We start from the raw sequence: 12,729 nt of genomic DNA, 5'->3' as shown, positions 1-12,729 counted from the left end.
CTCCCCTCCTTTGAATTAACTCACCAAAAGCCTCCTCTCTTGTTTCTTGAGCCCGTCTCAAATTGCAGGCTCAGGCTCTGGGCCAGGGCCTGATCACCCTCTGCTAGCAGCCAGGGGGAGTTTTGAAATCCTGCTATTCAGCAAAGCAAAACTAAGTGGAGGAGGCAGGGGATGGGGACAGCACTCCCAAAGCCAGCAGGGTGGTTAATGAATGGGAAAGACAGAAAGCATCACCTGGAGGAATGCAAACAAAATTCCCCCCAGAGAAGAAAGAGCATTTCCTTTACTGTGGCTTTGACTGGTGGCTTCAGGCAACCACCATGCAGCCTCAACCCCTTTTTCCCCCTCTGCACAACAAAAAAATATCCTCTTTCTGAAGTGCTGTTTCCAGCCTGAGTTTCAGCTGATGCTGCTAAAATCGTTAGCTCCTGGGTTCTGCTTTCACCCAGGCTGGTGACCCTCCCACTCTGCAACAAGGACGTGATTGTAATTCCAAGTCGAGGCACCGGGCGGGGAGGGGAAAACAAAACCCAAAGCACCACAACCAAACCTTCTGCTCCACAAAAAGCCACGGAGGGCATCTCTCCATCCCTGCCCATGGCAGGGGGGTTGGAACTGGCTGATCCTTGTGGTCCCTTCCAACCCTGACTGATTCTATGATACCATAAGGGACACAGCAACCGGCGAGGACACGCTCTGCAGCAGGGCTGCAAGCGCTCCAAGGCAGGGTCCCAAGGGTTTCAACCGAGAGGCAGGGGCCCTAAGCCAACCCCGTGCTGAGAAACAGCCCAGGCTGTGCTGATGAAATAGGAGCTGGCAAGGCTGAATTTGCATAGAGCAGAACTGCAGGAGGTAATTTAGGAGGAGGGCAGCCAGCTAAGTCAAGTGTGTGCAAAAACACTTTGCAGCTCTTCAGCTCAACTTGGGAGAGGCAGCACGAAGAGGAGGAGCTCCAAGCAGGCTGCGAGTTCTCTGCTGGGCTCTGGAAGGAGAAGGGAAGGCCAAAAAGAACAGCCCCAGGTAACCTAAGACATTCATCTTCTTGTCTGATGCTGAGGCTCAGGCCACCCCTCTAAGAAACCAGCACAAGCTCTGACCTCATGCAGCTGAAGTCATTCTGAACAGAAACCTAGCCTGGGCACAAGCAACAGCTCCTGATTTCAATGCCTCCCTCAAAACTTCACTGTAGCCAGTAAAACCCAGCCCAAGGATGGGGCTGGCACTGCCCTGGGCATCACCACACAGCACCTCTTTGGAAAGTCCCACCTGAAGCAGGAAGCAAGCCAAGCACCTTCCTCAAGCTCTGTTTTCTTCTCAGAACGAATCCTCTCAGCTCAGCCAACTGGAAAATGCCTTTGTTGACCAGCACCCACCCCTCCTGCCCCACAGAGGAAGTTTCAAAGGCAAACATCTCAGCAGATAGCCAAGCAAGAGCTCAGATTCCCCAGGACAATCCCCTGGGAAGCATCTCCCCCATCCTGCTTCAGGACACAGGATCACATGAATTTTGGTCACTTGGTCAGGCCCAGCTCACAGGAACTCTGTGTTGCTCACCTCAATTAAACCCTAACAGCTTCAGATTCTCTGAATGCATGGCAAGTGCCATTCATAGCTCTTAGCCTGCTAAGAACTTCCTCTGACTCAGTATTTGGTCCATTCTCCCTGCATTGGGTCAAGTCACCTTGCACAGGGTCCCCCCAGGAGCTGGGGGAGAAGCTCAACAGCAGTGAGCACTTGCAGCCCAGAGAGCCAAGCAGAGCCTGGGCTGCAGCAAGAGAAGTGTGGCCAGCAGGGCCAGGGAGGGGATTCTGCCCCTCTGCTCCACTCTGCTGAGACCACAGCTGCAGCTCTGGGGCCAGGTCTGGAGCCTCTGTGCCAGGAAGGATCTGGAGGGGCTGGAAGGTGTCCAGAGAAGGGCCAGGAGGAGGAGCAGAGGGCTGGAGCTGCTCTGCTGTGAGCACAGGCTGAGGGAGTTGGGCTTGTGCAGGCTGGAGAGGAGAAGGCTCCCAGGAGACCTCATTGTGGCCTTCCAGGATCTGCAGGGGGCTCCAAGAAAGCTGGGGAGGGACTTTTGAGGGTGTCAGGGAGTGATAGCACTGGGGGGGATGGAGCAAAAGTAGAAATGGGGAGATGCAGATTGGCTGTGAGGAAGAAGTTGTTCCCCAGGAGGGTGGTGAGAGCCTGGCACAGGTTGCCCAGGGAGGTGGTGGAAGCCTCCTGCCTGGAGGTGTTTGCAGCCAGGCTGGATGTGGCTGGGAGCAACCTGCTGTGGTGTGAGGTGTCCCTGCCCATGGCAGGGGGTTGGAGCTGGCTGATCCCTGAGGTTCCTTCCAACCCTGACAATTCTATGAGTCTATGATTGCCCCTGCATTTGGGTCCATCCTCCCACTCATGCCAACATGAACACCTCATTCATGGACTAGTGAAGATTTGAGAATGCCTTCTCTTAAATAAACAAACCAGTTCACACTCCAGCTGAAAGTGGCCACCTCTGCACTGCCCTGGCCTGAATTCTTCACCTATGCCCAAGCAGTTTTGTAACTAACACAACCTAATCAAACACAAAGCCTGGGATGGAGCCCAGCTGGAGAGTCAACCTACTCATGCTTGGGGCTGCTCAGCCTGGAGAAGAGAAGGCTTCAGGAAGACCTCAGAACAGCCTTCTAGTACCTGGAGGGGGCTACAGGAGAGCTGGGGAGGGACTTTTGATGAGAGTTTGTGGTGACAAGGGGCAATGGATTGAAGGTTGATGAAGGAGACTTAGATTGGAGATAAGGAAGAAATTCTTTCCAGTGAGGGTGGGGAGACTCTGGCACAGGCTGCCCAGGGAGGCTGTGGATGTCCTCTCCCTGGAGGTGCTCAAGGCCAGGCTGGATGAGGCCTTGAGCAAGCTGGGCTGGTGGGAGGTGTCCCTGCCCATGGCAGGGGGTTGGAACTGGATGATCTTTAAGGTCCCTTCCAATCCAAACCATTCTTTGAACCTATGAAAATGAAAGGCTGGGCTGGAGCCCATCTGGAGAGAGCAGGAAGCCTGGGGAATGCTCAGGTCCTTCAGAGGCAGGAACTGCTCCTTCACACCACACAGGTTTCATCCAATTTGAAGGCCCTTGGGGCTTAAGTGAGATTTTTGTCACCCTTCTCCCTAATCCTTTGCCATTTCCAGTATGAACTGCAGCATATAACCAGGCTTGGACCTTGTGGGTTAAGGAGAGGGACAAAGCTTTAAACTCTTCCAGATTCACAGCAGACACCAGTGGGAAAGTGGGGAAACAGAATCCACAGTGACAGCATTCTGAGCATCTTCTATCCCTTCAACCACACTCTTTGCCTGACAGAAGGCCTTAAACATTAGGGGTTAAAGTGGGGTAACAAACCAGGGCTCAGCACACCCAGTTTGTGCTGCCTGTGCAGGCACCTTGCAGGTTTTCACACTCCTAGTTCAGCCTGACATGGCACTACTACAACATGCACCAGCTCCAGGGAGAAAATAAGCCCAACAAAGCACCTCTCTGGCTCTTCCCATTCTAGTCTTCAGAATTACCCAGCTCCCCAGAGCCCAGCTGGATGAGCACACAGCGTTCTTCTCCCCTTCTACTCCACCCTGGTGAGGCCACTGTGGCCAGTTCTGGGTTCCTCAGCTCATGAAGGACAGGGAACTGCTGGAGAGGGTACAGCAAAGGGCCACAAAGAGGATTAGGGCACTGGAACATCTTCCTGGTGAGGGAAGACTGAGAGAATTGGAGCTTTTTAGTCTGGAGAAGAGCAGCCTGAGGATGGATCTCATCAATCCTGATCAATACTCAAAGGGTGGGTGTCAGGAGGATGGGACCAGGATTTACTCAGTGGTGCCCAGCAACAGGACAAGGGCTAATGGGCACAAATATAAGGTGAAGTCCCATCTAAACATGAGGAGGAGCTTCTTTAAGGGTGGTGAAGCACTGGAGCAGGCTGCCCAGAGAAGTGGTGGAGTCTCCCATCTCTGGAGATACTCAAAACCTGCCTGGCTGTGTTCCTCTGTGACCTCCTCTAGCTGACCCTGCCTTGGGCTCAACCATCTCCAGAGGTCCCTCCCAACCCCTTACCACTCTGGGAGTGCTGCATGGCCATGCACAACCTCCCCATGGAAGCCAACTGGCTTGGAAGCACAGCTGGCAAGTGTGGAAGCAGGAATTCAGTGGGGCAGCAACATCCCCCTTCCCAAAGACAGCAATTCCTCCACTCCACTCCAGGAATAAGGGCTGAAAAGAGTCACTCCAAAGAGTTATGGGGGAGAAAACCCAAATGGAAGGGCAGTCAACTCTTTCCAGATAAGATATCAACACACAGATTATCACATGAGGAAATCCTCTTTGAATACCTTCAGCTTGTGGATTGGGGTATCCCTCCCCCCCCAACATTAACAAACCAGAGGATTAAGCATCAGTGCCATGTATTCCCTACCCCAAAGGTGTTCCCTCACCTCATTAGTGGGGGAATCTGCCTTTTAAGACAACATTTAGCTGAGCTCATAGCCCTGGCTAATAAAACACAGGCTCAACAAAGGGTGTGGGGTGATGGCTTCAGACTTGGAAGAAGCTCTTGTGCAGAGAGCATTATATATGAGACAAGAAGGAGTAAGGTTTAGTTAGTCCTGAGGTGCTAGGTAATAGGTTGGACTTGATGATCTCTGAGATCTTTTCCAGCCTTATTGGTTCTATGATTCTCAGACACTAGGAAGCAATTCTTCCCCATGAGGAGGCTCAGACACAGGAACAGGCTGCCCAGAGAAGCTGTGGAGGCTCCAAGCCTGGAATTGTCCAAAGCCAGGTTGGGGCAAGGCCTTGAGCACTCTGCTCCAGTGGGAGGTGTCCCTGCCCATGGGTTGGAACTGGGTGATCTTTAAGGTCCTTTCCAAGCCAAACCATTCTATGGTTCTATGACTCTAGCAAGGAGCTCAAGTCACTACTTCTCAGAAGGCACAAGGTGCAGGCACTGAAAACCTCCCCTGAGCTCTGGAAGGGCTTCAGAAGTGACACCACTGCTGTAAGAGATGGGCTCAGTGTTCAAGCAGCTGCAACATCACTACCTGCCCTTGTTCCACACATCATTTCATATGGGTTTGGGAGCAGACACAGCAAACCAAGTTGTCCCTCAAGCAGCAACGTGCTTGACTAAGACAAACTTGAGCAAATCAAACTGCCCCTGCCTTGAAAACATTACCCTGAGGAGCATGTGGGGGCTGTGGACTGGGATACATCACAGCCCCTGGCTGTGCCTGGCTGCATTGGAGCTGCCTCACACATTCTGAGGGGATGATGTGCAGCCAGGGCTACACCACCCAGTTTGAGTTTGTGATGGCTTAAGTCAGAATGTCACTGCAATTGTGCCCCCCCCTTCTCCTGAGGAAGAAATACCTGCTGAGGTGAGAACCAAAGGAAGGAACTTTGCCAGGCCAGCCCAGTTGGAAGGAAATGAAGTTGTTCTGTCCCCCAAGAGCAACTGGATTCCACCCATTCCTAACCCAAAATGCCAGGCACCTCAGCAGATCCACTCTCCCAAGTCCTGCTTTGCCCTGAGCAGTGCTTTCAGGTTATTTTTAGCCTCCATCCAGGCAGTTTTCAAGCTTCATGTGTTGCCCTGCCCTGTTTCACCAAGCACCTGACTGAAATGCAGGCACTTCTGAAGCCTCACTTCAGCTCACCAGGAGCAAGTCAGACTCGAGGTGCTGCAGAGGAGACAAGAGGTGCTCCTCTCCCTGCTCTGCATAGATTGGGGTAGCTGCATGGTACCGAGGTGGTGTTTGACTCAATATCCTGTGGCACACCAGCTTCTAGCTGTGGTTAAGCTCTCTGTCACCTCCAATGAAAGGGCCATTTCAGCACCTCAATGCTCCATTTCAGCACTGTGTTCTCCTACCCAGTGAAAAGGAGGAGCCTGGGAGTGCTCTCAGCAGCGGGCTTGCACCGAAGCTGAAACTGCAGCTGCACCATCTGCATAACACTAAGTTCATTCGAAGAGCCGGTAAAGTTTTTAAAGCACCCCCACAGGTCGTTTGCCTTCTGCAAACAAGGGCAGTGACTCATCCTGAACGTTGATAAAGCACTCTTAAGCTGCTGGGGCTTTGAGGGAGGCTTCAGCTGCACACACAGCCACCAAGATCCACAGATAACACAGTGGCTGATGTAGGCTCACCCCGTGGAGTTCACTCAGCACCGGAGACTTCCCTGTGAGGGTGCTGGAAGCCTGGAGCTCCAGCTCCAGGAGTCTCCTTGTCTTGGTGGAGTCTCCTTGTCTGGAGAGCAAGAGGATTTGCTTATGAATAGAATAGAATTAACCAGGTTGGAAGAGACCTCAGAGATCATCAAGTCCAACCTATCACCCAGCACCATCTGATCAACTCAACCATGGCACCAAGGGCCTCAGCCAGTCTCAAACACCTCCAGGGATGGGGACTCCACCACCTCCCTGGGCAGCACATTCCCATGGCCAATCTCTCCTTCTATGAAGAACTTCTTCCTAACATCCAGCCTAAATCTCCCCTGGCACAGCTTGAGACTGTGGCCTCTTGTTCTGGGGCTGGCTGCCTGCCTGGGAGAAGAGACCAACCCCCACCTGGCTCCAACCTCCCTTCAGGGAGTTGGAGAGAGCAAGAAGGTCTCCCCTGAGCCTCCTCTTCTCCAGGCTAAGCAACCCCAGCTCCCTCAGCCTCTCCTCCCAGGGCTGTGCCCCAGACCCCTCCCCAGCTTTCTTGCCCTTCTCTGGACACCTTCCAGAGCTTCCAACCTCCCCTGGCCATTTTGCTCCTGGGCAAGCTGCTCTGGGTGCCCTGCTTGAGCAGGAGGGTTGCACTGGATGATCCCCAGAGGTCCCTTCCACCCCTCCCCATGCTGAAACTCTGTGACTAGCACAACCTTGGAAGTTTTGATTGCATTTCTCCTACACCCAGTGGTCTCTATGACCAACCAGGAACTATCAGAAGGCAGCAGAAGCCTCTCAGAGGAAATGTCTACAGAATTTGTGCTCTGCCTCCTCCAGCAGCCTGATCCAGTCACATGGAAACCCCAACTGGATTGTGCCTAGAGCATGCTTTCATGGCTCCCCATAAAGAAGCCAGTACCACTACTGTTATTGTACATGAAGCCTACTTGCTCTTCTGGAATTCTTTTACTGTGAGGATTTTTTGCCCCAGCAGAAGCTCTGAGAATTTGTTGGAATCCTGCTTTCAAATTCAGCCCTCCCACACAGAGACCTCAGCACCCAGAACAAGAGGACACAGTCTCAAGCTGTGCCAGGGGAGGTTTAGGCTGGAGGTTAGGAAGTTCTCCCCAGCAAGAGAGATTGGCCATGGGAATGTGCTGCCCAGGGAGGTGGTGGAGTCCCCATCCCTGGAAGGGTTTAGAAAGAGCCTGGATGGGGTGCTTGGTGCCATGGTTTGGTTGATTAGATGGTGTTGGGTGACAGGTTGGACTCAATGATCTCTGAGGCCTTTTCCAACCTGGCTAATTCTGTACTCTATCTTAAAACAAGCTGCACAACTGAACCATGGTGCTCCACCTTGTCACCCTCACACTCAGGATTCTGCCAGGTACAGCAGCTTGTTTGTTCAAGCAAGAACAGAGGATCAGAGCCTTCATCTTTAAGCACTCTTCACCAGAAGTAAACCATCTTTATCCTGCACAGTACAGCCAGCAGGATCACCACCATCTGCAGCTCTGAAGAAGAAAAACCACCAAGGTATTGCCTCTGAAATCCTTAAGGTTGAAGGTAAGCCACTCAAGGATTACACTTGCTTGCTTAAGCAGCCTCTACATTGCTATACAGCCAGGAACTCAGTGGTTGCTCTCTAAATCTGAAGACATTTGAACATACTTCAATGGTTAGGGTGGAACAACCTGAATCATAAATCCCTTAACAGCATCAAGTATCTCAGTGACGACATCCACGGGGGCTAGGTTGCCTCACACAGGCTCCACAAGAGCCCACATCCACCCAGGAGCAGCCCAGGGCCTGGGCCAAGTTCCCGTTCCTGCTGCTGCATCTGTTTAGAGCCGATGAAATCTGCTCCCTGGACACACGGTGCCAAAACGAAATTGAAAGGGTTTGTGACCCGGGCTTAATCCATTCAGCAAACAGCCAGCAAGATGGGGATTATTTTACGTGCAGGGAAGGTAGCCGAGGTTTCCAGCTGAAGAAAGTTCTCATCCGTGCAGCAGAGCAGCACCCAGGGCTGCAGCAGTCCCTGTGCCTGTGCTGCCCGAGCTTGGTTTTCCTCTATTTTTAGATTCCATTCGAGCTAAGCACACCTTAAGCAGCAAGTCCAGCTTCCAGAGGAAATGCCAGGCCCTCGGTGATAATTTGGGGTTTATGAACGGCAGCAACAGCAGACTGGGCCCCCCCTCATCAGCCTCAACCGCCGCTGCTGCTGCTGCATTCGGTCCCTCGCTCCGTTTAGAACTACATCAAGCGGCAACGTTCACCGTCCAAAGCGGAAGCATTCCCTCTGTAAACACCACCTCGGCTATCAGGCCTAGAAACCTGGAAGTAACTGGGCAGCGAAGCAGCCGGGTGGGCCTGGCCGTCCCGCGCCCCCGCTGCCCGCCCCCGGGCCCTGCGGAACCCCGGACAGAGCCCCCCGCCGCCGCTCCCAGCGCCAGGCCAGGCCACCCCTCCCTCTCCCCTGGCAGCACCGGCTCGGGCTCTCCTTCACTGCCACCGCGGGGAGCTGTGCGAGGCCCACCCGCTCCACCGCCCCCCTGGGAAAAGACCGAGACGGGGGTGGGGACGGCGAAGGAGCCGCCGGGGCGCGGCACCGGGGGGGATGGGAGCGGGCAGCACCACCGGGAGGAAGCGGGACGCGGAAAAGGGGCACAAGCAGCGGCAAGGGACCGCCCCCTTCGCCCTTACCATGGCGGCTCGGCGGGGCTGCGCTGGGCGGTAGCAACGGCGGCGGAGGCGCCTCCCGGTCCCGTCCGGTCTCCCTCCGAGGCAGGCCGCGGCCCTTCCACTTCCGCCGTTGCCTAGGAGTGAACATCCGGGTCAGCACCGCACGCCCCGCCCCGCCGCCGCGGCTCTGCCAATCAGCGCGCAGCTCGCCGGCCATCGCCAAGTATGGAGCGCGGCGCGCGAACGGGGCGGGGAGGGGCAGGGGGGCGGGGCACAAGGCCGAGCCTAGGGGTGGAACCTCGTGAGAAGCAGCCACCAATCGCACCGTCGGGGTAGACTTACTGGCCAATCAGAACTCTGGGGGCGGGGATAGAGGCGGGGCCGGGGCAGCGGTGGTTCGGCCCTCGTGGCGGCGCCTAGCACTCGGGCCCGGCTCCTCGGGGGAGCATCCGTTCTCTACTGTAATTGCCTTTTACACTATTAAATGGCTTTAGCCGTAAAAGAAAGCTTGCAGCTTGCAGGCAGCACGGATCAGCCCGAGCTGGTGACGTTTCGGTGACCTCATCAGCGCGGAAAACAAGACTTTAAAGGGGTAACTAATACAGCATCATTGCCTGCAACGCACCTACTGCAGCTCCAGAGCGACAAGGGAAAATAATCAGCCTCTGGCTGCTGAAGGCATGTGGTAATTAAGTTGAAAAGCTGAGCCTTTGATTGAGTAAAGCATGCAGGTACCTGCTGGAAGCTAAGCAGGTGCTTACAGCTTTGATGACTTGAGGGCTCAGGCAGCTGTGGTGTGGATCTGGAAGTGTGAGGCAGAAATCAGCAAACAAAACATCTCTGCTCAGGCTGCCTCACAAACAGACTTTTGTTCTTCCCTGTAGTGCACTAATTCCCCTTTCAGTGATCTCAGGTAAAACAGAGGGCCCTTCCAACCCCTAACATCCTGTGATCCCGTGATCCCAGACTGAAGACTTCTCTCTATGGACCTGAAGAGGTACCCAAAGGTCCCAAGGAGAGAGTCATGATGTGGCAACACTTTCACTGCACTTTTGGAACAATTATTTGTCTCCTATTACACCAGAGTTTGGGTGCCAAGACCCCAAGGATCCTCCACTGGTGCTTTCCAGTTCCTGTGCTGCAGACTTGGCCCTTGTCAGGGCCTTCTGCTGTTCCACTGACTCCTCAGTTTGCTGTAGAACTGGAACACCAACCAGGGGAGCCACACACCATGTTGGTCCCCCTTGGATGTGGCCTTGTCCTATGTCCTTCCTGCAGGACACAACCAAGGCCATGCCCTGACTTCTCCCTCAGGCATTGTTACAGGTGGTTGTGGCTCTCCTGGTTATCAGACAGGACCTTACAAGAGATAACAACCCCAACTGCTCATTTAACTTGATGGCATGAACCAACCACAGCTTCCAGTTGGAAAAGAACAGGCTGGATGTCCTGGGAAGCAAACTGCTCAGAGGTGCGTCCCTACATCGAGGGACAACTGGTAAACCTGAATTTGCATGACAAGCCACCACATGCAGATGTCACAGCAGTCACTGAATAGAAGATGGAAGCTCTCCTGTGTGTGGATGACTCCTGACCATCTGCTGTCACTCATTCTGCTAAGTTCACCTTCACTCCCTTGTTTTCCCAGTCTTCTGTTGCTGCTTTTAATCCTTTGGTGTTTTCAGTACAGGAGCAAAATGACCACAGAAAGCAAAGGATAAAAAGCAGCAGAACAATCTCAAGAGAAACAGGAGCAGCATCACTTCACAGAAGACCAAAACTCCCTCAGCAACCCACTCCCAAATGAACCCTAATGTAGGAAATAAGCTTGGTGTCTCTAGTAGAGCAAGCACACAGCCTTAGAAGGCTTTTCCTGCTCTAGAGACTCCAAGTTCAACTCTTTCCCAACATAACTCAGCCCAAACTCTTTACACCCAGAGTTTGTAAGACACAGCTTCTGTTCTGTAGTCCCCAGATCCTTCAGTCCTTGGGTCCCTCCAGCAGCAATGAAGAAAAGCAAGGTTGTTCACAACCCTGGGTAAATTATTCACTCATCTTGCAGGGCCACGTACCTGCAGCACACAAAGTTTTCCTTGGGAGAGAGTCTGGGAGGCCAGAATGGCTACATCTGTAAACCCCCATTCTTAAACTTCATCAATTTCTGTCACACCCCCCCTGCAAAGTATTCCATGGCTACTCTGCTGTTGCAGTGAAGACAAGAAACTGGTTTCTCGCTGCTGGCTGAGGCAGCAGGGCCAGCAGAATGAGCATTTTAAAGGGTTTGAGATCCAACTGAAAGCTGAGGCCAAGAGGATGTTTTTCTTAGCTCAAGAAATACCAGCATCCTGCATTTGGAGTCCCTGCTAATAGGTATAAAGAAACATAAACAGCTGCTCTCCGTTTTCCCAAACATCTTTGCATTAAGACAAGCTGTGGATTCCTCCTGCAGTTGATGGAACATCTCAAATGAGGAGCAGCTGCTTGATTTGCTTGTTTATAGCAGGCCATGCTGAAGGGAATTTGGGTGGGTTTGTTTATTGAGATATAGGAGCAGGCTCTCCCAGGCAGGCTGCAGCTTGCAGCAGGGAGGAAGCTCTCTGTCTGGAACTACAGTTGTAGCCACGCTGCCTTTTGCTGTGCTTCATGGAGGGTCTGCCAGCAAATTCAGCTAATTCATGGGCATTAAATAAAGCTGAGTGCTGGGGGGAGGGGGGAAGGCATTACCTGTGTGCCACAGCCACTTCCCACACCTCCTGGCATGGAATCAACCAGCTCAAGAGAAATGAACGTGCTCCAAAGGCTTGGTGTTAAGCATTTAGCATCTTAAAATCGAGGGTCTGTAAACAAAGGAAGCAAACAATGATGTCAGCTGGGGGTTTAAGGGCCCTGCAACATCAGATTCATGTGCAATTAATAAGAAGGCTTTTGATCTTGCAGTCAGCAGCTGTAGAAGGCATGTGCTCTGCCTGGACATCTGATTACAGGCAAGGAAGCAAAAGGAGAAACTCTTATTAGCATTACAAAGCACTTCTCACGTTTAAGCAGGACTTCATAAAGCACTTGTGGGCCCCCACACTGTGGTTTTTATTTTCCCCTCCTGGTGAAGGCCTATTTATTTGGTGTATTCCAGTGTTTGGCCAGGAGCAAGGGTGACTCAGAAGAAGGTCCTAGAAGTGAGAGCATGCCTAGCAGAAAGAAGGCCCTACAGAAAGCCTTCATGCTTCACTGAGTAATTCATTCTCTACTACAGAAAAAGGCATCTTGAGCTTCCTTTTAGCTCAGATTGCTCATTTTTCTTTCATGTCCAGCTTGTAGCCCTTGAAAGATATGTAAACTTTTATTAGGGCTTCTCATAAATGGAATTTACTGCTGCAAGAGTCTCCCAGCAATGGTAAAGTTCAGCTTGCTGGGTTTTATTAGTCAGAGTCAGTAAACCAGCAGCATCACTCGAGGCTGAAAGCCCAAGCATTTCTTGGAAGCTGCTGGAGGAAAAAGGTACCTTACAGCACTAGCCAGTGCCCTGGAATTCAAGCCACAGATAACCCTCACTATGGAGATCTGGGTACACAATGTCAAAATAGCACAGAAACAGTAAAAAAGCCTCCCTCCCATTCTGAGGCTGAAGCAGTTTTGAAGGTGCTCTTGGAATATAAAGGTTGTAAGAGTTTCCTCATGCCCTGCAGGAGCTGATGAGTAAATCAGAATACTGTGTTCAGTGGAAACCAACATGTTGCCCATTTGGTGTGAGGTTTGAGGCATTCCTCTCCCTCCTAAGAATGCTAAGCCCAGGCTTTCTTTCCACTTCATCAGGACCCAAGCAGGTCTGCTCATGTGATTAACATAAAAGACAATAAACCCAGCAGCCTC

The 12,729-nt window shown here is 52.6% G+C and overlaps 1 protein-coding gene across 1 annotated transcript in view; it reads right to left on the bottom strand.

Moving 5' to 3' along the window:
- The window catches only part of CAPZB (capping actin protein of muscle Z-line subunit beta), a 74,856-nt gene extending 65,847 nt beyond the window's left edge, over positions 1 to 9,009 (bottom strand). Inside the window, exon 1 of the mRNA XM_068162710.1 lies at positions 8,884 to 9,009. Coding sequence (XP_068018811.1) covers positions 8,884 to 8,886 — 3 coding nt within the window. The 5' untranslated portion in view covers positions 8,887 to 9,009. The remainder of the gene's footprint in view (positions 1 to 8,883) is intronic.
- Between the last annotated feature and the right edge of the window lie 3,720 nt (positions 9,010 to 12,729).

The sequence above is a fragment of the Melanerpes formicivorus genome, unplaced genomic scaffold, assembly GCF_026170545.1.
Source record: "Melanerpes formicivorus ecotype bairdi unplaced genomic scaffold, bMelFor1.0.p_v2 SCAF_67, whole genome shotgun sequence".
NCBI classification, from domain to species: domain Eukaryota; kingdom Metazoa; phylum Chordata; class Aves; order Piciformes; family Picidae; genus Melanerpes; species Melanerpes formicivorus.
Note: the sequence above shows the minus strand (reverse complement) of the source record. Positions and strands in the feature narration are given on the sequence as shown.